At 40.6% G+C, this 25888-nt stretch overlaps 1 protein-coding gene across 2 annotated transcripts in view; it reads left to right on the forward strand.

The window, feature by feature from the left end:
• The first annotated feature begins 415 nt into the window (after nucleotides 1–415).
• The window catches only part of gda (guanine deaminase), a 73416-nt gene continuing 47943 nt past the window's right edge, over nucleotides 416–25888 (forward strand). The window contains exons 1-3 of one of the 2 annotated variants that reach the window (XM_069922702.1): nucleotides 416–873; nucleotides 15162–15250; nucleotides 17401–17575. In XM_069922702.1, coding sequence (XP_069778803.1) covers nucleotides 751–873; nucleotides 15162–15250; nucleotides 17401–17575 — 387 coding nt within the window. In that variant the 5' untranslated portion in view covers nucleotides 416–750. The remainder of the gene's footprint in view (nucleotides 874–15161; nucleotides 15251–17400; nucleotides 17576–25888) is intronic. The other variant, XM_069922703.1, reaches the window with a different exon arrangement.

Raw genomic sequence — 25888 nt, forward strand, 5'->3', positions numbered from 1 at the left:
CTCTTCTACTTTGTTGAATTCCCCGAACCTTCCCTCCCGTCATCTTGGCGCGCTTTCGCCTTGATCTTTTGGCGGGAATTTGTTGGGGTTGTTAGGTCGTCATTTTCTTCTGTTGTTTTCATTCTCCCGGTTGGTGCATGGAGCACATGTCGGGTTTGTTTCGTTCCTCGTCGCCACTGTTGCATATGCACTCACACAATTAAGATTCGGAGACGTGATCCTTTACTCACCCGGCGGCTGAAACACAGGGTTAAATTTATGGAGGGCGTCATGATGCCCACCAGTTTAAACTGTGCAAGACTCCAGGACAGCCTCGCTGATAAAATTCCACTCGCCCTTATTCTTCTGAAATCATTTGACCTACAAGAATCGGGGGAAGTGAAACTGAAAGGACCTGGTTGGGGGAGGGAGCCAGGTCCACCAAATATTGCGACGTTGCGTAGCGGCCTGATGCCAAAATTGCTCTATACTTTTCAAAGGCTTTCCAGTTATTTCCCCCGACCAGTTTCCCTTTTCTGACCCTCCTGGTTATTTACCGTGTTGCTAATCGAACTTTCTCTCTTTAACTTTCCGAATTTGCCCTTCCCCAGCCAGACCCCACCCCCCTTCCCCAATTGAAATGTTAAGCCGTGGCTGCGTCCCCGCAGCGTGTATCAGAACACCCACCCAACCAGGATCAAGCCCTCGACTCTCCGCGACGAGGAGGCAGTGCGTGGCATCCTCTGATCAGGTCGCCTCGCACTTGAAACCATGGACAGGGAAACTCCAGGCAGTCGCCTCCAGGTTTTCCGAGGGACGTTCATTCACCCCACGGACGCGACCCCGGTGGAGAGTTTGGAGGCTTGTACTCTGGGAGTAAACGATGCGGGAAAGGTACCGACCCCGTTTCACAGTAACGTTGTTTATTGTTAGACACGGGCGGGGGACGCAGTTATTAAATGTGTTAAGGTGTTTGCTCCATGGGCAAAGTGCTCCCAGGGAGTTGCCAGATCCCTGCAGCGGGGCGTGAACGTGGATAGGGAATGACATTTTTACTTTCTCACTGAAAAGAGCGACGTCGAGGTCCTTTCGTATGAAATGAGTAAGCAAATGGCTAAAAAGGCAATTTAAACCAGGTACCAATAAGAATAAACTGTTGGGGGACTTCGGCGGCTCCATGTGTTGGAGGGAAAGAAACGTTTCGGTTCTGAATCCTTCCTTGAGCTGGTTAACGATTAAAAGTCAGAGGTTTTTTAAAAAATGTGAGGCGGTCAGGGTTGGGCAGTGTACAGCTGCGGTTCCTGGCTCCACTTCTATCCACACTTCATAAGCTTTTGTCACACCACCTATTTAATATTCTATTGCCCATGTTCACATTTTTACACATTGGAGCTTTTATTGATGTCCCTACTTTTTTCCCCCTACACATTCATTAATTTCTTGCCACGTTCTGATCATATGTATTAGTATGAGATTATCTGTCTTTTTCTAGAGATTTGACACTTCACTTAGAGATTAAAAATCCCTTGCTTCCCCCTCCCCCGTTGAGTGCATTCCCATCTGAATGGCATCTTCCACAAAGAAGGCTGCGAGAAATCTAGCCTGTGCAGCCAAGTCGTTTTTTTTTAAGTCCTTCCAGCTCTTAGTCCCATGTCAGTTTTTCCAGTGCATTTCTTGATACCTTATTATTCCATGGAAACTCTCTAATGATTGTTTAATAATTTAAACGATTTTTTAGGTAAATAGGCAGTGATTGAAAAATACACTGAGTCTTGGTGTTACTTTCACTTTGACACAATTAACCCTTCCCTTGAGAGTAATCAGTAAATTTCTTCATTTCTGTTGGTCCTCTTCTATCTTCCCCTAAAGAGGAACATAATTATACAGATTTTGTAAGTTGTCAGTTGGTATAGTGTATTTTATCTGTTTTCCATTTAAATTTACTTTTTTTTTGTATCTTCCATTTTCAAAATGAGTCATTTTTGCAGTTTTACAGTCAGCTGGCATGATCTCATTTTTGTCCATGTTTTTTTAATAACCAGATATTTTTCCATATTTTTCTAATGTTCCTTGTAATTTTTCCAAAATTTAGTATTGGGTATAGTAGCAAATTGATATCGCCTCAAACCGTACATCTTGGCGCCTCACAGTTCGGCGGGCAGCAACCTCCTTTGAAGAAGACCGCAGAGCCCACCTCAGTGACAAAAGACAAAGGAGGAAAAACCCAACACCCAACCCCAACCAACCAATTTTCCCCTGCAACCGTGTCTGCCTGTCCCGCATCGGACTTGTCAGCCACAAACGAGCCTGCAGCTGACGTGGACATTTACCCCCCTCCATAAATCTTCGTCCGCGAAGCCAAGCCAAAGACTGGCAAATAGACAAATTTTATGCTCTTCTTGTCCAACTTTGAAGCCTTTATATCCAGATCCCTCCTTATTATCTCTGCCAGCAGTTCAATTGCTAAAATAAAAAGTGCTGGGAACAGGAACATCCTTATCTACTTGACCTACTCAATGCGAACACTGCTGACATCTGTTTATTGGTTATAATTTTAGATTGTGGTTTATGATAAAGTTTTTATTCAGTTTATAAATGTTTTGCTTATGCCAAATTTTTAGTGTTTTAGATGGAAAGGATCATTCCAAACAATCAAATGCTTTTTCCGTGTCCAGGGAGACTGTAATACTTAGATTACTTTTCCCTTCCAAAACCAAATCTTGGACAGAGACCCCACTCAAGTTTGGTAAAGTTGCTGCGTTACCAAGTCAGATTTTTTTTAAAAGCAGTGGCAACCAGTGCGGAAAAGAGGGGAGCCCGAAAGAGATGGGGGGGGGGGGTAAAAGTCTTTTTTTTTTAAAAACCCTGATATTAGTTCAACACTTTTAAAGTCAAGGAAAGAGTTTGAACTGGTCAAAAGGCTGGTTAAAGCAAAAAGGTTATGAATGTGTGTTGCGTCACCCTGCCACCCTCAAAATAGTAATGGCGGGGGGGAGGGGAGGGAGGGAAACGGGGACAGAAAGTTTTTATCTGAGCTGGGAAAGGACAATTTGCAGAGGAGTTGCCAGTCCTGGGGGTGGGGTGGGGTGTAAATAAAGGTAATGGTAAAAATGAGAAATAAACTATGGCAAGTTAAGAAGCTGATGTAAATGGTCACAGTATTTTGGCACAATTACATGATATTATTGGGTTTATGGAAAGGGAAGGGAAAAGGAAAACAAAAAGGTTATGTGGTTTTTTTTTTTTTGCTACTCTCACCCTCGGTCCAATTCTTGCAGATTTATCTAGTTTTAGGTCTAAGCAAAAATTTAAATCTCCTCTGACCAATATGTGTTGTCTTCCCTCTACTGTTTTTAAGACTATATCCTTCATAAACGCTTCATCGTCATAACTGGGAGCATAAATATTCATAAATGTCCATGCTTCTCCATAAATTTTACAAGGTGTCATTACATAAATTCTGGCTTGGTCAATTGATTCATCTTCTATTAATACTGGTGTATTTTTATTAATTAGAAACGCTACCCCTCTTTCCTTTGAACCAAAGGAACATGATATTTGTCCTACCCATCCTTGTTTTAATTTATCATGTTCCAGTTTGGTAAGATGCATTTCCTGCAGAAAGATTATATCTGTTTTTAATTTCTTTAGGTATGCCAAGATCCTCTTTCTTTTCACTTTCCCAGTTAACCCATTAATATTAAGACTAATAAACTTTAGTGTTTTATCCATATTATTTTTCAAACAAATATTGTATAACAATAAAATCTTCCCAATTTTTTTCAGTAACACTGTAACATTTCCCCTTTTAAGAAACATACACATTTCCCCTTTTAAGAAACTCACACACACATCCCAAGACCTGACAGTAATGTAAGCAATTGAACCCTGAAGCCTGCGAAAAAAGCTCACAGAATTATCTGAAGATGAAAAACCCCTCCCTTTAGCAGCAACTTTAAAATCATTTCCTCTTAAATTGGGGTCCCCACCCTGCCACTTTCCTCAACACCTTCCTTTCCAGAGTTCTCCATGTATATCAATGATTTTTTTTTCACAGCAAAACAAGACAGCTCAGTACTACGAAATAGGAAAAAGATACACACTTCAGTTAGTCCTGTTTCAAAATGATCTTTTTTATCTTATCTGGCAGCTCAAATCTCTTCACAACTTTTTTAAAAAAACTCTTCCACTTCTTTATTCTTGAAAATTCATTGATTACCTTCTGGGACGTCAACCCTCAGTGTCAAGTTGGTTTTTGGATCCCAGTTATCTCTTTACTTCATCAAATTATTTTCTTTGTTTGACCAAGGAAGAGCTAAAGTCCTGAAAAAACATTGGCTTTCATTGTCCACCAGTAATGGGTCATTGATATTTTTTGAATATTCATATGCTGCTCAAGATTGCATCCCGCTCCGGTAACTTAAAAGTCTTACCAGGACTGGTCGTGGTTGCAGTTCGCTGGTTCTTCTGGATCCGAGGGTCCGATGAACCCTTTCAATTTGCAGATTTGTGTTTAACTTGTTTTGTCCCAGAATTTGTGGGATCCCTGTTTCAAATAATCTCACCGCGTCTTTCCCCTCAATTCCTTCTCTCAGTCCAATGATTCTTTCATTGCGTCTGGCTGAAGTTTTCCATATGATCAATCTTGTCCATCAGTCCTTTTCTGTCTGTGTCCCAAGTTTGTGCTTTTTCTTCTAAGGCCTTTAGTGTATCTTTTGTCCAGTTCAGCCTCCACTTGCATTATTCGTTCTGTTACAAGCCCAGAGGACCCCAAAATCCAGCAGCAATAGATATGCACCAATAAAAAGGGTTACTTAAACAAATGTTGCTTTTAATTTGAACATAAAAACCGAATCAAACTTTAACTTATCTCTATTGACTTACTTAACCCCCCTCTAATTCTAAGCATACGTGTGTGTAATGTGTATATAAGTTTTTAAAAGTTCTTTGGTTCACAGTCCAATCTCACTGGTTGAAGGCAATTCTTGTACTGTGCACAGAAGTTAGCATTAATCAAGTTCACCAGGCTTTGGTGCTTAACAGGTAAATGATTACCACTCAGGAGGGTTCTTGTTGGTTTTCAGAGAGAGAGTTTTCTCATTCCAGGGCAGCCACTCCAGTGTCTTGCTGACTAAACTTGCCCACTTCAGGATTCTCCAGATGATGACCTCTTTCTTTCAGGTCACCACAGAGTTCCTTTCCATTTCTTCTATTCAAAGGGAAACACCAGACAGCCAGTCTTCTCCTTTCACCAGGCTGTCTTCCAAAGCTTGCCAGCTTGTCCCTCTGCAACTGAAGTCTCTGTCTCTCCTCTCTCTCACTCCCTCCCACTCTGAGAGCAAAGCTTGTTCTCTCCTCTGCCTGCAAAGATCACATGCTCTTCCAAACAGCAAACTTTTCCAGACAAGCTGCTGTATGTTGCTACTTTGTTGCCTTTTGCAAATAGCAGCCCATCATAAGTCTCTTGCAAAAGCTCCTGCAAAAATTCTATGTTTTAAAGTGTTTGTGGGTGACCTGCTCCAACAAACCTTCCAATTTATCTCTCAAACACCCCTATATACTCTATCTCAGTTCCGTTAAATCTTCCATGATTTCTTTAATTTCTATATCATTTCCAATATGTCTCATTGCTGATTCAACGCTCGTAAAATAAATGCGCAAAGTTTCCATCTTATTCAGATTGTTGGCTGTTTCTTGGGTTGATTTCCCCCAGTTCTGTTGGATTCAGCTAGTCCCAAGGCCACTCCTGAGCTGCTCCTCGTTGGTCTTTCACTCGATGTTCCTGGCTGAGCTGAGCTGTTCTTGTTCTGTTTTTCTTTTTGGTTGCCTTGGTCATTCAGTACTAGTTTTATCCATTTTTGATGATGAAATTGATTTTTTTTGAGCTTTCAAACTTTTTTTCATACCTTTTAGTGGAGAGTTCTTTCAAAACAAATCTGCTCAGATTCTATGCATGGCCATGCCCTCCCGGATCTCTTATAATCTCAGCTAGAGGTTCAATAGCTAGGATGAATAATTCTAGTTGGTCGAATGCCTTTTCTGCATCTAAAGAAATAATTATGTTTGGATCAACCTTGATTTTTTTCCATGTGTATTGTATTGAATAATCTACCTAGACTATTTGAAGAATGCCTCCCTTTAACAAATCCCATCTGATCTGGATGTATTAACTTTGATAAATACTCCCCCATTCCATTGGCTCGAGCCTTTGCTAGAATCTTAACAGTCTTCATCCAGGAGTGATGTTGGTCTGTATGTTGAGGTTTTCAAGTGGGTCTCCACCTTTCTTCGGCAGCACTATTTTTCCAGATGAGTCTGGGTCTCCACCACCTGGTCTAACACATCCATCAACAAATCTTTAAATTGCCTATTGAACTCAGGAGGGAACCCATCTTCCCCTAGGGACTTATTAGCTTCTAAAGTACCCTGAGCTTTCTCTATTTCTTCCCTTGTAAAAGGTGCATCTCAGTCATCTTTTTCTCTCTCTTCTAATTTAAGAAGTTCAACATTTCTTAAAAATTCTTCCATCTTGTTTTCATCTCCTACTAATTCTGATTTTGTATAGGTTTTTTATATAGCATTGTCTCAATGTGTTTTTTATTTCTTTTTGATTATATGTTATAGTATCAGTTTCTGTCTCCATTGCATTTATCATTCTGGATGACTCCTTTGCTTTAACCTGCCCAGATAACACATTATGTGCCCATTCTCCTAAGTTCATAATATTTTTGTTTCATTTTAATATAATTTTTTTCAGTTCCATATGTTTGTAGATATTGTATTGTAACTTTTTGTTCTCTAATATTCTATATTTTTCTTGTATTCCTGATATTCTTTTCCAAATTTTTTCCTTCTCTAGACCTTGTAGATCTCTTGCATATTCTCTTAAGGTTTTTAGTATAAGAAATAATTTGTTCCCTCAAATAAGCTTTAAGCATATCCCATATTAGAAAACTGTTGTCAGTGTAAGGAAGATTGTTTTCACAAAATATTTCTATCTGTCTTTTAATAAATTCACAAAAATCCTTCCTATTAATAATGTAGCATTAAGGCACCATCTGTGCATACTTTCTTGCTTTTCCATTATGGTAATCGTTAACGTTAATGGTGAGTGGTCTGATAAAAGTCTTGCTCTGTATTTTTCCACTCTGCATTGCAATTGGCATTAAACATAGGCCAATCCTTGAATGTGAATTGTGTACCCTTGAGTAGAATGAACAGTGTCTTTCTAAGGGGTTGAGATGCCTCCATATATCAATTAAATTTAAATCTTTCATAAATAATAATGTTGTTTTTGCAGCTTTTGCCCTTGTTACTGTTCTTGCAGACTTATCCAATATTGGATCTAAACAAAAATTGAAATCTCCTCCAATCAATATATTTTGTCTTCCCCCTGCAGTTTTTAAAAAGATGACCTTCATATAGACTTCATTGTCATAACTTGAGGCATAAATATTCATAAATGACCATGATTCTACATAAATTTTATAGTCTGCCATTACAAATCTTCCAGCTTGATCAGTTAATGTCTCTTCTGTTGTTATTGTATATTTTTATTAAAATCCATTCACTTCTTGCTTTTGATTGAAATGAAGATGCTAGAACTTGCCCCACCCATCCTCTTTTTAATTTTATGTTAATTTTTTAGGCATGCTGAGACCTGTTTTCTCTTCATCTTACCATTAATTCCATTAACATTAAAACTAATAAATTTTAATGTTCTATCCATAATCTTAAAACTTTTTTTTAAACCGTAAAGTCTCAGAGTAATACGGAGAAGTTTCACGATTTAAGGTTAATTAGGATAAAATTGAAATCATGCCATTGACTTTTGGTGACTATACCCAATGTAGATAAAATACCAAATTTAAATGACCTGAATGTGGGATAAAATATTTGGGCTCAACTTGTGGCATGTCGATCTGAATAACTTGGTTTGTGATTTCCTGTGGAAACTGTTGGCACAATTACAAAATCCTGGTCTCCAATATTACAGGATCAGGAACTTCTTGCTTAACTTTCTCATCAACCGTTCCTCCATTTTAAGCTCAGTGTTTCATTGGAAGATTCTCTTCATTTCATCCTTCGGTGCTTGAACTCTCTCCAGCATCCCCCAGAGCTCAAGTTTTTCTTTCCCCATTGCTAATTTTATTAGTGTCTAGTTGCACCAGATGCTGATCAAGCTTCTCTTCACGAATTCCCAGATCTGCCTTTTGGAAGCATGAGTTTTCTGCTCTTCAGTCTCTGCATGCAATGTGTTACGCTGAGACATCACTTTCTGTCGTTCCTCCTGTTCTTGCTGTTTTTGTCTTTCCCGTTCTCCATGTGCCTTATCTTGTTCCTCTGGCTGATTTTTCATTCGCTCATGTTCCTTGAAGATTTTAAAGTTCATCTCATCTACCTTAAGTGTCCTGAAGCCATTAAATTCTTTGAGTTTCTTCCTTTCTACAAACTTTGCCCTTCTGCATTCCTTCAATGTGCTGCCAAAATGCATCTAGCTATTCCACACTGGGTTTGATGTCCACTTTTTTGGAATGTCAGACTGGATTTGCTTGCCATTTAGTTCCTGTCAAAGTCTAGCAATTTTGTCTCTCATGTTCTTCAGCATCTTTCTTCTTCTTGTGCTCAAATTTCTCTTGCGTGGCTTATTTTCCTGCTTTGTGTTTTTCAAAATCCTGCTCTTCTTCCTGCTTTTCTGTTGCTAATTCAAATTTCTCTTGAGCCATGGAAGGAAGCCTTTCTATTAATGACTGGTCTGCTTTCTTTGGTTGAAGTGGCTCACAATATACAACAAAATTAGGCCTGGCTTCAAAACATGCTGCTGCTTTTTGTTTTCTCATCACTTGTGCCCATTCTTCTTCTGGCACTCATGCATCCAAACTGAGTTCCTGACACATTGCGTGGAGCTCTTTCTGGCACACAGCTGTTGACTTAAATTTTCTTCCTCTGCAATCCAAAATATGCCTTTTAACAACTTCTGGTCTTTGATCCTCTGGAATTCCAGTCTCTTCCAGTAAGTAACTCACTGGCTTTACTTTTCCACGCCATCCTCTAGGCTGGCAGCATCTTGCCCCTTGTTGGGCATCCTGTCCCAGCTGTCTCAGCCTCTCGCTTGGTGTTTGGCCCCTGACTGACCTGGCCCTGACTGTTCCGGTCCCGGCTCTTGGTGTCTCACTTTCTTTTTCTCATATTCAAATTTTGTTGCTTTTCTCTTTAGTTTCTTCCTTTTTCTTGCTGCTGACCACATCCAGCATAGTTCCTTTCATTTATTTTAAACCAAATTCTCACCTCCTCCAAAGTCCATCCCATCCTCGTCACCACTTTGTTTTATATTTGACATTTGGAAATAACATTACTCAGGAGGAGAGGCATCATGTCTTTATTCTTTAATATGGCACCACACACTGAAATGCTCCTTACCATGCAACTCCACATATTTGACGTCACACATCCGTGTTTCCATTCACAACAAGAACCAGCACATGCTACTGGGTAGAGGCAACAGGTGGGAGGGTAGAAGAGAAAAGCTGAGAAGTGATGGGAAGGCAAAGGGCTAAGAAAGCTCAAATCGGAGGAGGAAGGACGAGGTGCGGAGCTGGAGAGAAGGAGATAGAGGGAAAGAGATTAGAGGAGGGGGACTGGTTGGAGACAGCTGAGATGGAATATAAGATGTTGTTCCTCCAATTTACGGGTACCCTCAACATGGAAATACCCAAGGCCGTGGTCGGACATGTTGGTGTGGAATTAAAATGGTTGGCCCCTGAGATCCTTGTTGTGGCAGCAGACAGAGTGAAGGTGCTCAACTAATCAATCTCTCTGATGTAGAGGAGGCCATATCGGGAACACCAGATGCAGTAGCACTTCTTGTGGTCACTTGCTAGGTACGAAGGGGGTGTTTGATGGGAATTGATGAGTAGACGAGGGAACAATCCTGAGGGAAGGTGGAAAGAGGGGGGAAATGTATCTGGTGGAAATTGCGGAGGTTGATATGTTGGATGCATGGGGTAGTGGGGAATCTTTCTGTCCATTATAAAGCTTTTGATTTGTACACTTTGAAGATTCAAGGAACTCCATCCTGAAAGTCTCTGTTGCAATAATTAACATAATTGTGCAACCCAGTCATTTGCTTCTTGCATGTGCCTGTGGAGGTACAGTCAGGAAATTGTGGATTCCGGTCCCGCGCCAGAGACTGGAGCACAAAATTCAACATTACCCTTCAGTCCATCACTTCCTCAGTATCTCTCCCCCCCCCCCCCACAAAAAAAATAATTCTACGACCTTGAGGAGTTAGAGGTACTGTACACCATCTGCGTTCCCCCTCAAAGTTACCCATTATCTTGGCTTGGAAATCTTTCACTGTCCTTTCTTTCCTGGGTCAGCAGACTGAACCAACTGCATGGGACTGTGGTGGCTTGAGAAGCTGGCTTATCACCATTTTGTCTATTGCAATTAGGGCTGAGCAATAAGCGAGGAACTGGCCAGCCAGCTCCCTGTCTTGTGAAATAATTTAAGAATAAATTTGATGTAAGTGTTGCATTGCTGGAGGTGCTACAATTCAGAGCTAAATCCCCACTTGGCCTACCAAGCTGGTGTGAGAAAAAGCGGGTAAATATGCTGCAGTATTTATCCTCTAATCAGCACACTAAAAAAAAACAAATCGTCAAATCATTTTTTACACTGCTATTGGTAGGTGCTTGCATAACTTGTTTCCTATGTGGATGCACCTTGCAGTACTTTATTGGTCATAATGATTTGAGATGATTTGAAAGTGTTGGGAATGCAAGTTTCCCATCCCTGCATTCCAAGTGTGACTTGTGATGAGAATGCAGCAGGATTTTGCAGTACCTTCAGATCTTCTTTCTTTGGCTTGGCTTCGCGGACGAAGATTTATGGAGGGGGTAAAAGTCCACGTCAGCTGAAGGCTCGTTTGTGGCTGACAAGTCCGATGCGGGACAGGCAGACACGGTTGCAGCGGTTGCAAGGGAAAATTGGTTGGTTGGGGTTGGGTGTTGGGTTTTTCCTCCTTTGCCTTTTGTCAGTGAGGTGGGCTCTGCGGTCTTCTTCAAAGGAGGTTGCTGCCCGCCAAACTGTGAGGCGCCAAGGTGCACGGTTGGAAGCGATATCAGCCCACTGGCGGTGGTCAATGTGGCAGGCACCAAGAGATTTCTTTAGGCAGTCCTTGTACCTTTTCTTTGGTGCACCTTTGTTACGGTGGCCAGTGGAGAGCTCGCCATATAACACGATCTTGGGAAGGCGATGGTCCTCCATTCTGGAGACGTGACCCACCCAGCACAGCTGGATCTTCAGCAGCGTGGACTCGATGCTGTCGACCTCTGCCATCTCGAGTACTTCGACGTTAGGGATGAAAGCGCTCCAATGGATGTTGAGGATGGAGCGGAGACAACGCTGGTGGAAGCGTTCTAGGAGCCGTAGGTGATGCCGGTAGAGGACCCATGATTCGGAGCCGAACAGGAGTGTGGGTATGACAACGGCTCTGTATACGCTTATCTTTGTGAGGTTTTTCAGTTGGTTGTTTTTCCAGACTCACCGAAAATCACCAAGTGGAATTTGCCTGGATTTCCAGTTGCTGATCACAAACTGGAAAGAAATTCCTTTTCACTCTTGCTGTGAATGTTCTTTGCAGGAATTTAAAAAAAAAATTCTCCTCTGTTGGCACATTTCAATCTTCCAGACATTTGCTGAGTTCCATGATTTGAAATAGTCAGCTTTTCTGGCATTTTTTAAATTTAAGATTTATTATATTTATCATTTGTTGCATTTATTTCCTGACACCTTAACCATTCACCTCGCACCTGCCTTCCATCTAATCTTAGACCCCCTTTTGTCCAATCACTGTGCGCGTGTAATGGAAGATTTAAACTGTGTTCTTTACTTCTGCAGCTGCAAGGCCGAAAACCTGCTTGTTTTTTAGAATTAGCAGACATAATCCAATTTACACATGAGGCCCAGGATGCATATTTAGTAGACACACTTAAATTCCACCATGGGGCCCAGAATGCAGTTGAATCAGAAGACATTATCTAATTTACACATGAGGCACAGGATGCATATTTAGTAGACGCACTTAAATTCCACCATGGGGCCCAGAATGCAGTTGAATCAGAAGACATTATCTAATTTACACTATGGGGCCCAGGGATGCATATGAATCAGTAGACATTATCCAACTTCCACCACGAGGCCCAGAGATGCAGTTTTCTTTTGTTGGTCGCAGACTGTCAGGAGACCTTGAAGATAATTAAATCATTTATTCAAAGAGATAAACTATGATAAACAATTTTTGGGTAATATAAGCCATGGTCCCACTGCTGAAGTTTGAGACTCTCCAAGAGGTGGCAGCATCTCTCAGCAAGAAGAAGAACTTCAAGAGTCCAGCTAAGGTCCCGGTCGAGGGAGGTAGAGAAGCTGCTACCGGCGCCCCGACAACCTACTACAAGTGTGCAGTCGTTGCCTCGCTTCGGCAGTTGGGACCAGTCCAGGCGTTGATAAGTATAATTGGGAAGGGCTTGCATATTGTAGTGTGAATTCAGCTTTAGATTTAGTAATAAAGCCTTGTATAAACTGAACTGCTCTCGGTGTGTGTGCGTGTGTGTGCGTGTGTGTGCGTGTGTGTGCGTGTGTGTGCGCGCGCGCGTGCGTGTGTGTGCGCGCGCGCGTGCGTGTGTGTGCGCGCGCGCGTGCGTGTGTGTGCGCGCGCGCGTGCGTGTGTGTGCGCGCGCGCGTGCGTGTGTGTGTGTGTCTATTTTCTTTTGGTAGCTCAAACACTGTGACCAATCTAAAATGAACAAAATGAGAGGTATAAGTTTACCAAGACAGCGCGCCTGTCATTTCCCCCCTTCCCCACTCTGCATGCCCATCCCCCGGGGTAGCTATTCAAAGAAGCAGGCATTTTAATTCAATGGTCAGTGGGCAGGCTTTTGCTTTAGACTCATACTTTTAAAGTGGGTCTAAATGGACAGATATGGCTTTAGCATATGTATGTGAAGTAGCTTCGAAAGGCCATTTGCCATGATTCATGCTTTTGGAAAAAATGAAACCGAAATTATGGCATTTCAGAGTAACATATTATTGAAACGAGAGACATTTTGAAACCAGAAGATGCCGCCTCATACTGTAAGGGATTGAAGAGGCTTGACCATCCTGTAAGTAAGACAGGATTGCAATGCGGTAACAAAAGGCTGCTTATGTTCTCCTTATGAAAAAGAGGAGCACTGGAAAAGTGGATTTGAAGATTTTAGCCACTGCTCTCTTTGGAAAAGAGGACACATTCTACTGGGTCCATTTTCATATGGTCACTTCATACAGCCCTTGTCTAGGTTTGTGAAATCATCAAGGAAGAAAATAGCCACTTCACTGTCTCTTTTGAAAAGAATCTCCATGCAAGGAGAGAAAGTCATTCATATGAGGAAACATTGTTCTGAAAACAACTCTCCATAAGAAATTTGTGAGGTTTAAAGAGGCATGATGACTTGATGTTTCGAAATACTTCATTATTGCTTTTAAGCAACAAATTAAAGAAATCTGATGCCTCACACAGTTTTGAACAGCAGTAAAGTCTTTGAGTTTCAACACAAAAGCTTTCTGAGACTGAACTTTAAAATCATCTCTCCAGAATCAAGCTTAAACTGTAATGGTTTGGGTTTTAACGTGTTGCGCAAACACACTGCACATGATAGTTTAAGTTTAGAATTGAGTAAGAAGGGTTGTGTTCTTAATAATTAATAATAAAAACTATTATTTTGAAAATACCATTGTCTGGTTTTTACCATTTGCTGTTGATCTAGTACGTAACAATAGATATTTTCTACAAACCCACAATGATCTCGACTGCACCTCTTCATTACCCTGTGGCCTGTAAGGATTTTATAATTCCTCCATCTCCTTTGCATCTGTTCCCAGGATAGGGTCTTCCATTCCAGAAAATCTGAGATGTCTTCCTTCTTCAATAAATGCACCTTCCTCCCGACTGATATCAACTCCATCCTTACCCGCATCTCCTCCATTTCCTGCACATTTGCCCTGGCCTGCTCCGCCCAAAGTTGCAACAAGGACAGGATTTCCCTTGTTCTCATCTGCCCCCTCACCAGCCTCTGCATCCAACATGTCATCCTTGCAATTTCCTCCACCCATAATGTGATCGCACCACTTGGCACATCTTCTCCTTTCTGCATTCCACTATAAGTAATCCCTATGCCCTAGGTGCTCTGTGATTAGTAAGGGATTGCTTAAGGTGGTATGCGAGTGGAAAGAAAAAGGTTTAAAAACCACTGTTTTAATCTTATCTAATTGATCCATTTTGTGCATGGTTTCAAAACTCCAAAGGAAATGGGCCAATTATGGTTTTTAGACTGCAGGCACGTAACGGCACAATCAAAGAATTTTGCTGCTACACGGACAGTCTAAAAAGGAACGTGCAGGAACTTTGGGTCAGTTCTAGCACTGTGATTTATCCTGCAGGACCCCTGCAACTTTTTGGAAGAAACCTGCAGTGTAAATCGTACTGGAAAAAAATTCAATGTCAGTCATCCACTCTGCTGCATGTCCAACTACCAGGACCATTGGACTCAAGTACTTGCAGTCTAAAAAGGTGCCCAGTGCGAATGACCACACAGGCAGTAATTGTTCATTTTTTCTGCAATTCTTTTCCTGACGTTGCAGTCTAAAAACCATAAATGTCAAATTTTCTCAAACAAAATATTTCAGTGACAATTGGATCTAGAGCAACCACATACCACCTTAAGCAACCCCTTACTAATCACAGGGCACTTGTAGCACAGGGATTGCTTGAGGTAGAATGTGAGTTTTGGGGGGCAGTTTGAAAACCACTGGTGTAAATGCTGCGTAACCTGCTGAGGTTCTTCAGCACTTTTCAGTATTGCATTTTTTTCCTCTTGTTCTTGCATTTAATTCCCAGCACCCAGCACCTGTTTTCTCTGCATCATAAACTTGACTGATTCAGCTATTCCCATTTCTGATGAAAGACCATCAATCTTGAACGTCAAATCTTGTTTCCCTTTCCACAGATGGTGACTGACCATTTATTTTTCTCAAAGCGCTACTCTAGCTTTTCAATGGTTTGGAGACTTGTGTTCTGTGCTGGGGAGTGAAGTGTCTTTAATCTAGCAGAATTAAACCTGATTTTTAAAAAAATTCTGTTGTAGATTGTTTTTATTGACTCTGTGGATAAAGAAGAAGAATTGTCGCAAAAGTGGCATTTCAAGAGAGAAAACATCAGGATTCTTAACCCAAGGTTAGAGTGTGTTGTATGTTATGGAGTCTTTGCCCACTAACTATGTGTTTCATAAAGTAGGGGGTAAATGGGGGGTCCACATTTAGGACCATACCCCTGGGACTTTCTGATTGGCAAAATCACTGATGTCATTTGTACATTTTTAGCACAGGTCTCTCAACCTTCTTGTGTTTGTGGCTACATTTCTCCATCATGCTGTTTTTTTCATTCACTACTAACCTCGACTGCGCATTTTAGGTTTTGCATCAGATGAAATTTAAAGTTTTCCTCAACTATCACCTGACAAGTGTCCTTAATTTTAGATTGTCAACCTTTGAAAGTGTCTACGATGTGTTTCAGTGGCATGTGTGAAACATTTAGGCTCTGCATTGATTCATCAAGTCGCACAGCAGAAAACAGGCTCTTCACCTCAACACATCCATGCCAATCAAGTTGACATTCTGGTCTCCCCATTTGCCTGCATTTGGTCCATAACCTTCTAAACCCTTCATATCCAAATGCCTTTTAAGCCTCATAATTGCACCCAGTTCCTTAGCTTCCTCTGGCAACTTATTCCAAAAATCTTTCTGGAAAGATTTGCCCCAGAGGCTCACTTTTTAAACCCTCCCCTTCATGTTAAATCTGTGCCCTTTAGAATTGTCTATCCTGGGGGGAAAAAAGGTGAGGATTCATGCCATTCACGATTTTATGTGTGTTTATAAGGTCACCCCTCAATCCCCTGTGCTTCAGGGGAACAGTGTCTCCTTATAACTCAAGTCCTACAGTCCCATTGGCATCCTGGTGAATCCCTGCATCCCTTCCAACTTATTGATATCCTTCCTAAAGCTGGATAACCAGAACTGCACGCAGTAGTACCAATGTGGTCACACCAGTGACTTGTACCAACAGCTGTATCATGATGTCCATTCTTTTGCACTCAGTACCCTACCTGGTAAATGGCTTCTTCACCACCCTATCCACCTGAAACACAACATGCAAACATTAAATCACTGGGTACCGTTCTGTCTGGTGAAAAGTGAAAAATTGCCATTTTAAGTTGCTTTAGGTTAAGCCTGAGGTAGAAAATGCCTCAGTGTTGCACTACAATAAATGGATTATTAACTCATTCAATATTGTTTTACGTGGTTTGTATAAAGGATAATCGGAAAGCATACTTGACTAATTGGCATATTTGGCTAACTGAGAACAATCCCCTCTTCCCTCCCCCTCCCTATCCCGTAAGAGAAAGAGAGCAGAGCTTTTATTGGATCTCCTTTTATGGATTAGTGTCAAATTTTGTTTGGTAACCACTCCTGAATGCCTGGGGGTTCCTGGATGTAAGATGGTTGGTATCATGGTGACCTGCACTCTGGGTTCTTCACCTCATCCTGGACCAGGACACTTCTCCTAGCTAAGAACATTTGGCCATGTGTTTAGAAGACATGTATTAAATTCAACATAGAATTCAGGGAAACCTTTCTTTCTGTGGATGCACAACTCGTACCCACAGGGGATGCCTGTGATTAATATACGAAATGCATTTAAGTACAAGCACCTGACTGATGAAGGAAAGGAAGGATATGGTGATCGATGAAATGGGTGGGTGGAAGCTTATGTGGTGGATAAGCACCAAAAGGAACTGGTGGGAATGGTGGGGGGTGTGGTTTACTTCTGAGCTCTCTGTTCAATGTAATTCCAATCTGAGTATTCCTCAAATTCACAGCATAATTAAGTTTTGCCTGCACCAACCCGAGAGATTTATTTTTTAGACATGCAGCATGGTAACAGGCCTTTTTGGCCCACAAGCCCATGCTGCCCAATTACACCCAATTAACCGATACTCCTGGTACATTTCAAATGGTGGGAGGAAGCTGGAGTCCCTGGGAAAACCCACGCAGACACGGGGAGAACATTCAAACTTGCAGACAGCGCAGGATTCGAACTCAGTCCCGATCCCTGGTGCTGTAAATTTGCGCTAACTGATGACTGTATTGATATGATGAGCCTTGGGTCACTGCTCTGCTGTTGTTTGCTAACTGATTATTGGTTTATCAAAGAAAAGTTCTTGCTGTTTGTTAACCTAACTGTATTGCTGTCCTGATGCATAGCAATGAATTAAAGTAAATGACCACAAATAACTTGTAGTAACTGTCCATATTCTCTTCATTCAGGAAGGAATTCTTTATCCCAGGACTGATTGACACCCACATCCATGCCTCCCAATTTCAGAACATGGGAATTGGCCTGGATCTGCCACTTCTTCAATGGTTAACCAAATATACATTCCCCATTGAAGCCAGATTCAAAGACCTGAATTTTGCAGAGGATATCTATACCAAAGTAGTGGTATGTACAATAGTGTTTCCCATGAGAACAAATTCAGCATTAGCCTATTTATCCAAAGATGAGATATGGAAGGAGATGCCAGAAGTTGCACTGTTTTACCTAACTAGCAGCAGGTATTCCTTGAACCCAGTTGCCATTGTTCTTCCACCCTTTCTCCCATAGCCTGTCTTAATTAACATTTTATTCTTTGTATCTCATCACTTGTTTATTCAGCAAGCATAATGCAAAGAAAAATTGTCAATCATCCAGTACCTTAATTTTGTTAATTAATTATCCAACTACTGCAACCGCTGCAACCGTGTCTGCCTGTCCCGCATCGGACTTGTCAGCCACAAACGAGCCTGCAGCTGACGTGGACTTTTTTACCCCCTCCATAAATCTTCGTCCGCGAAGCCAAGCCAAAGAAGAAGAATTTTGTTAATAACAGTTTTATGAACACATTGATCAATTACAATAAACTGCTGATGCTGGGATCTGGAGCCAAAAAATATTTGAAAGCTGGAGGATCTCAGTGGATTGAACTGCATCAGTGGGGCAAAGTGGAATTGCCAATGTTTCAGGTCAGAACTCTTCATCAAGATATTGAGTCTTGTCAAAGAGTTTCAGCCCAAAGCTTTAAATATTGCTTTTTTTTTTTACCACCATTGATACTGCGTTCCCCCAGCAGATTTGTTTTTTGACTAGTTTATATCTTCCAATATTTTCTCCAGTTTTATTGCCAGAATCATATGCATTAGGAGACTGTTACCTGCTGCTTTGCCACTTTTCAGTTGTTCGATTGCCTTATATGTCTCATCCAGGGTGGGAACCTCATCCAGCTCTAGCCTTAGGGGCTGTTGAGGGAGCTGGAGCAGGGCGGAATCTTGGACTGAGCGGTTGGTACTGAAAAGAGATTGGAAGTGTTCTGACCATCGGTTGAGGATGGAGATCTTGTCGCTGAGGAGGACTTTGCCGTCTGAGCTGCGCAGCGGGCTTTGGACTTGGGGTGAGGGGCCGTACACAGCCTTTAGAGCCTCGTAGAAACCCCTGAAGTCGCCAATGTCCGCGCTGAGCTGTGTTCGTTTGGCGAGGCTAGTCTGGAAGGCTGGCGGCAAAACTCTGCATGCCAAACTGCATGAGTTTTTCAAGCTTTGTTGGGACCAAGGTAAACTGCCTCAGGATCTTCGTGATGCCACCATCATCACCCTGTACAAAAACAAAGGCGAGAAATCAGACTGCTCAAACTACAGGGGAATCACGTTGCTCTCCATTGCAGGCAAAATCTTCGCTAGGATTCTACTAAATAGAATAATACCTAGTGTCGCTGAGAATATTCTCCCAGAATCACAGTGCGGCTTTCGCGCAAACAGAGGAACCACTGACATGGTCTTTGCCCTCAGACAGCTCCAAGAAAAGTGCAGAGAACAAAACAAAGGACTCTACATCACCTTTGTTGACCTCACCAAAGCCTTCGACACCGTGAGCAGGAAAGGGCTTTGGCAAATACTAGAGCGCATCGGATGTCCCCCAAAGTTCCTCAACATGATTATCCAACTGCACGAAAACCAACAAGGTCGGGTCAGATACAGCAATGAGCTCTCTGAACCCTTCTCCATTAACAATGGCGTGAAGCAAGGCTGTGTTCTCGCACCAACCCTCTTTTCAATCTTCTTCAGCATGATGCTGAACCAAGCCATGAAAGACCCCAACAATGAAGATGCTGTTTACATCCGGTACCGCACGGATGGCAGTCTCTTCAATCTGAGGCGCCTGCAAGCTCACACCAAGACACAAGAGAAACTTGTCCGTGAACTACTCTTTGCAGATGATGCCGCTTTAGTTGCCCATTCAGAGCCAGCTCTTCAGCGCTTGACGTCCTGCTTTGCGGAAACTGCCAAAATGTTTGGCCTGGAAGTCAGCCTGAAGAAAACTGAGGTCCTCCATCAGCCAGCTCCCCACCATGACTACCAGCCCCCCCACATCTCCATCGGGCACACAAAACTCAAAACGGTCAACCAGTTTACCTATCTCGGCTGCACCATTTCATCAGATGCAAGGATCGACAATGAGATAGACAACAGACTCGCCAAGGCAAATAGCGCCTTTGGAAGACTACACAAAAGAGTCTGGAAAAACAACCAACTGAAAAACCTCACAAAGATAAGCGTATACAGAGCCGTTGTCATACCCACACTCCTGTTCGGCTCCGAATCATGGGTCCTCTACCGGCACCACCTACGGCTCCTAGAACGCTTCCACCAGCGTTGTGTCCGCTCCATCCTCAACATCCATTGGAGCGCTCACACCCCTAACGTCGAGGTACTCGAGATGGCAGAGGTCGACAGCATCGAGTCCACGCTGCTGAAGATCCAGTTGCGCTGGATGGGTCACGTCTCCAGAATGGAGGACCATCGCCTTCCCAAGATCGTATTATATGGCGAGCTCTCCACTGGCCACCGTGACAGAGGTGCACCAAAGAAAAGGTACAAGGACTGCCTAAAGAAATCTCTTGGTGCCTGCCACATTGACCACCGCCAGTGGGCTGATAACGCCTCAAACCGTGCATCTTGGCGCCTCACAGTTTGGCGGGCAGCAGCCTCCTTTGAAGAAGACCGCAGAGCCCACCTCACTGACAAAAGGCAAAGGAGGAAAAACCCAACACCCAACCCCAACCAACCAATTTTCCCTTGCAACCGCTGCAATCGTGTCTGCCTGTCCCGCATCGGACTGGTCAGCCACAAACGAGCCTGCAGCTGACGTGGACTTTTTTACCCCCTCCATAAATCTTCGTCCGCGAAGCCAAGCCAAAGAAGAAGGAGACTGTTACCCAGTGATCAATAACACAACAAATATATTTATGAAAACTTCCCTTGCCACTGCTTTGTCATAACTTCCCAAACTTCTTGTAATACATTTGAGTTGTTACAAGGAAAATACAGTACATGAAGAGTTAACTTGTAACTCATTATCATAAGTAAAATTGCAAAAAGATGAGATATGATGGGTACCCTCTGGTGTATGTTAGCATTTAATGCTTAATTCCATATTTTATCCCACCAACAAGTTCCTTTTAAAGTGTCATCAGCCATAGTGGCATGTTGATTGATGAGCCATCCCAATGTTTATTACAGTATAGATGTGCTGAAGGACCCTGTTCCAAGCAGCCTTAAAATATGGAACTGTAAGAAGGTCAGTGCTAGACAATGTAAAGGCTAAAACCTTGTATTTTTTTTAATTCTTAGTCAATTTTGTGCCTATCACTTTAAGAAAAAGTATTGTTATGCTACCATAGTGACTATGACATCATGTGTTGTATTATCTGAGCAGACCAAGAGCTTGCATCTCATTCTTCGATGAACTATGAAAGAGACGAAAGCTCAAGATAACTTTCTTTGAATTCGTCTTATTTCCTTTTGTATATCTCTTTCAAGTTGAATATCGTTGTCTTTAAATATAACCAAATGTTTTGTTTATTCATCATTATGAAAATCTTAATGTAAAATTATAGCAAAATGTTTATCCATTTTACCAATGGCATCTACAAAATTTAATTTGTTGGATTAATAAGATAGTAATTCAGAATATCGTCCTCGCATTTCCTTGAAGATACATTTTGAAATTAGGATATATTAGAATCTGGAAAGTGTTGTCTATAGACAAGTGTATCGTTAATCAGGACCATCCAGGTAGATAGGGGAACTTAATTAAACATTTGGTTTGTATAATATTTTCCCACTAAGAACAAGGTCCATAGAAGCAATGGAAATAGTGATGTTCACACTCGACCATTTGCATTTAAGAGGAGCTTAAAAATATAGAGTATCCTATCAGAAGTAGCAAAATAATAAACAGTGTTAATTACAGTGAAATTCACCAATGTATCATTGTTAACAGAAATAATAGGGAATAATTACCGATAATCTGAGGTAAGACCAATCTGTCAATCACATGTGCGTCATCTGCACCCAATTTACAGTAAGTCATCACAAATTTAAGAGGTACATTCTGCTTCTGGACGTCCTGAGAGAGCAACTACAAATTAACAGTGAGCATAATCCCAAAGAATAGACTGTGATCTCAATTACTCTGTATTCTTGTACAGAGTAAAGGTTGGGGGTGGGGGGGGGGGGGGGGGTGGTGGGCGGTGGAAGGGAGCAGAGCTATTTCTGTACTTGTCTAACTTATCCATCAAATTATTTCAATTTAATGCTTCCATTTTCTGTTTTAATACTTCACTAATAACACCAGTGGGAGAAAGGAATATTCATGAAGAATCCATAACTCTTCATTGGTGCTTTGCTCTTTCTCAAAGTTTGTACAGAAATGGTTCAATTTATATAGTAATTTGACACCCAAAGTTTTTAATTACTTCGTAGCTTCAATCACTCATTCTAATCCATCACAGTTAATCTCTCTTACAGATGTGGAATGTTGCTCTTTTAAAAAAAAACACCATTTCAACTGATTTATGTGAGACCATATCTGGGGAAATGAAGGCGTAATCACATCTTTGGCAAATGAAACTTAAGGTTCATCTATAGTTACATTCCCATAATCCTTAGCAATAAGAGTTTGCTACGTGGAAAGCAAAAATGCCCAGAATTCTTTATGTCACAAGATAATGCTTAATTACCCACAAATCTTTACAGAGTTGACTGAAGTATCCCTGTTATGGGCCCAGAGGACCCCAAAACCCAGCAGCAATAAAAAGTCACCAAAACAAATGGTTATTTAAACAAAAGTTACTTTTAATTATTTTTAAACATGAAACAGGATCCAACTTTAACTTATTATTATTAACTTAACTCACTTCTCCAAGTTCACCAGGCTTTAGTGCTTGAAAGATAAATGGTTACAGCTTAGAAAAGTTCTTGTTGGTTTTCAGAGAGAGATTTGTTGCTCAATGGACACAAACTGATTCCTTCCGATCAGCCACTTCAGTGTCTTGCTGAACAAACTTGCCCAATCAGGATTTTCCAGATGATTACCTCCTTCTTTCAGGTCACTACAGAGTTCTTTTCCTGTTTCTCTTATTCACCACACAGCCAGCCATCTCCTCTTATGGACCTCAAGGGCTTTGAACAGGCTGAACTAATAACTCACAACCTTTATTCAAAATGGTTTTTTTTCCACCAGCTTGTCATGTTCTGATCCCAGCTGCAACCTATCTATATGTAATATAAAATATAACAATCAGTCATGCCCTGAAATGTACCTGTGAATCTAATTCAAAGTTCACAGAAGGGAGGTTTATCTTTTTGGGTCACTCTCCAAGTAATTAGTATTTAGGTGTGAGGATGTTTAGACCACATAGATGATGTGTATTATTCCCATGGCTCATATTCCATATGGGGGCAAGTGTAGTAAGTATGTGGATATGTCTGTTTGGGGTGGGATGAGGGGAGCCACCTTGCCCCTCGAACTCATTTATGGCATTAAACACCACTATGATTGATGCAATGAATCCTGGCATTCCTGGTGGGGTGATATCTGTTAGGATTTTACATTCCTCTAATATTCCAACTAAGAAATCTATTAAAAAAATCAAAGGTTTTCTCTCATCTGAAGCATTTAAAACCTAGTATAGTATTCTTACAAGAGACTAAACTTTGAGGCTATGGGATCCATGAGTAAGTCAACTTTTCCACTCAAATTTCAGTTCTGAACCATGAGGCGGGGGAGGGGGGAGGAAGAGAGGAGAAAATACTGAAAAAAAATCTATGAAGAATTGGAGGGAGTGGAAGAAGAAGCCCAACTTAGTTAAGGTATGGAGGATGAAAAGTTTGAACACCCTGAAGCTAAGTTTCAGAGTGAAGAATTTTAAGCTTTGAAAAGTTTAATTGTTAGTCAAGTAGAAAATTTGGTTAAATGTATGGATTCACAATTTGGGTCTTCTAAAAATGAATCTAAAATGCAATTTCAATAAAATCAAAGTTAAGCAAGTAATGGCAAAATATGCTAAAATTATGGAGAAAATTGAAACTAAAGTCCAGAAATTGAAGATGATATTCAAGATTACTGTGATGAAGTAAAACAATGCAAGGAAACAGTTAATAAAATGGAAGATTCTTTTATGGCTTGGGAGGTACAAAGAAAAGAACTTTTACATAAAAGATGTACTGAAGTATCATAGTCACAGAAATAACTGTGTAGATGGTTGGCTACCTGAAAATTTTGAAGGCTCTAATTCAGTGCAATTTTTTCAAAGATGGATTCCAGAAATTATGGGTCCTGAAAATTTTCCAATGGATTAGAATTGGATAGAGCGCATAGAGCAAATAGAAAGAAACCATTTCCGGGACAAAGGTCATGCTCGATTTTGATAAGATGTTTATGTTATCAAGATAAAGAAATGCCATTAAGATTGGCAGTTTAAAATGCTCAAAAACAACAAGGCTCCTTAATGGTGGGAAATAAGTGTCTTTTAATGTGGATTTAAGTGTGTCAATTGTTAAAAGAATTTAACCCTGCAAAATCAGTTCTTTGGAGTTTTTTGTTACTCAGCCATACTTAGTGTTCTAAATTCTTTGCCAAATCTGAAGCAACATCAAACTTCAAGTTTCAGTCAGGCTACTCAAGAGGTTTTATTTTATCAAGTGGCAAAAGTACAAGATGTACAACAGTTCTTAAAATGTCAAGAATTGATTGAGATTGATGATGACCAAGTGAATAAAGATCTCGAAGAAGCTGCTTATACCTGAATGAACTATAATTGAAGTTGTGTGTATTCTGCCTGGGAGGGGCAGACTTTTTGTCTTCTCCTTCCGTAGCCACGTGCCACTTTGTGGCGAAGGCCACTTCCCGCACAGTAGAGGAAATTAGTACATTTTTTAAACCGGTATTTTTTTGGGGCTTTTTTTCTTTTTTTCTGGAGATGTCAAATTTATTTGATTATGTTTTTGCAGAGGGGGTCCAGTGGGGCAAGTGGCAAGAGTTCTTTGGCTCTTAGATTTGAATATGATGGGTAATAATGTTTTAAATTTTGCATCCTTTAATATTAATAGTTTTAATAACCAAATTAAAAGGAAGAGGGGTTTCTATATATAAAAAAAAATTAAAGGTTGATGTTGCTTTTTTTAAAACAAGAAATGCATTTACCTAAAAAAAAAATCAAAAATTCAAAAGGAAATGGGTGGGTCAAGTGGTAGCTTTTTTGTTTAATTCTAAAGCAAGAGGAGCTGCTACTTTGATTAATAACAAAGTTCCTGATAAGATACAGTCTGTAGTTACGGATCTGCTGGGAGATTTGTCTTAGTACATTGTCAAATTTATTCAGAAATGTGGACACTTGTGTGTATTTATGCACCCAATGTAGATGATGGAAAATTTATTAGTGAGTCTTTTATGTACTTTGCTGAAGCACTTGAAAATGTTCTAATTAGAGGAGACTTTAAACCACTGATTCTCAATGTTTTTCTTCCCATTCGCATACCACTTTAAGTAATCCCTATGCCATCGGTGCTCTGTGATTAGTAAGGGATTGCTTAAAGTGGTATGAGTGGGAAGGGAAGGTTGAGAATCACTGCTCTGGACCAAATTGTTACTGAAATATTTTGCTTGAGAAAAATTGTCATTGGCCCATTTACTTTGGCGATATGAAATTATGCAAATAATGAGTTGATTATGTACAATTAAATTAATGGTTTTTAAACTTTTTCTTTCCACCCACATACCACCTGAAGCAATCCCTTACTAATCACAGAGCACCTATGGCAAAGGGACTACTAATAGTGGAATGTGAGTGGAAAGAAAAAGGTTGAGAACCACTGCTTTAATTGTTGTTTAGATCCAATTTTGGATAAGTCACAAAAATCAGTTACTAGGACTAAAACTGCTAATAGAATTTTGACTTTGATGAAGGATTTGAATTTGGTTGATAATTGGTGAAAGTTATTCTTTTTATTCTTGTATACATGACTCCTACTCAAGAATAGATAGGTTTTTAAGGTCAGATTTACAAAGAAGAGTTATGCAAGCAGAATATCAAGCTAGGATTGTCATTCTGTCATGTATAATTTCTGAAAAGGAAAAATGTCATATAGATGGAGATTTAATTCTTCATTGTTTTAAAAAATAGTTCATTTTTGTAATTTCATAAGATGACAAATCCAGAAATTTTTACATATTAATTTTGATTCAATGGATAACAAATTTATTTTATGGGATGATTTGAATGCTTATTTAAGATGCCAAATAATTACATTCAGTTAAAATTTAACAAGATTATGTTAAGGCTTTAGATAAATTGGGGAAAAAAAGAGAATTTTGAAATAGATTTACAGAAATATAAATCTGAAGTGAAAGAAGAGAATTAATAAAGAAGAAATTATATTA

This window comes from Narcine bancroftii, chromosome 1 (assembly GCF_036971445.1).
Source record: "Narcine bancroftii isolate sNarBan1 chromosome 1, sNarBan1.hap1, whole genome shotgun sequence".
Lineage (NCBI taxonomy): Eukaryota > Metazoa > Chordata > Chondrichthyes > Torpediniformes > Narcinidae > Narcine > Narcine bancroftii.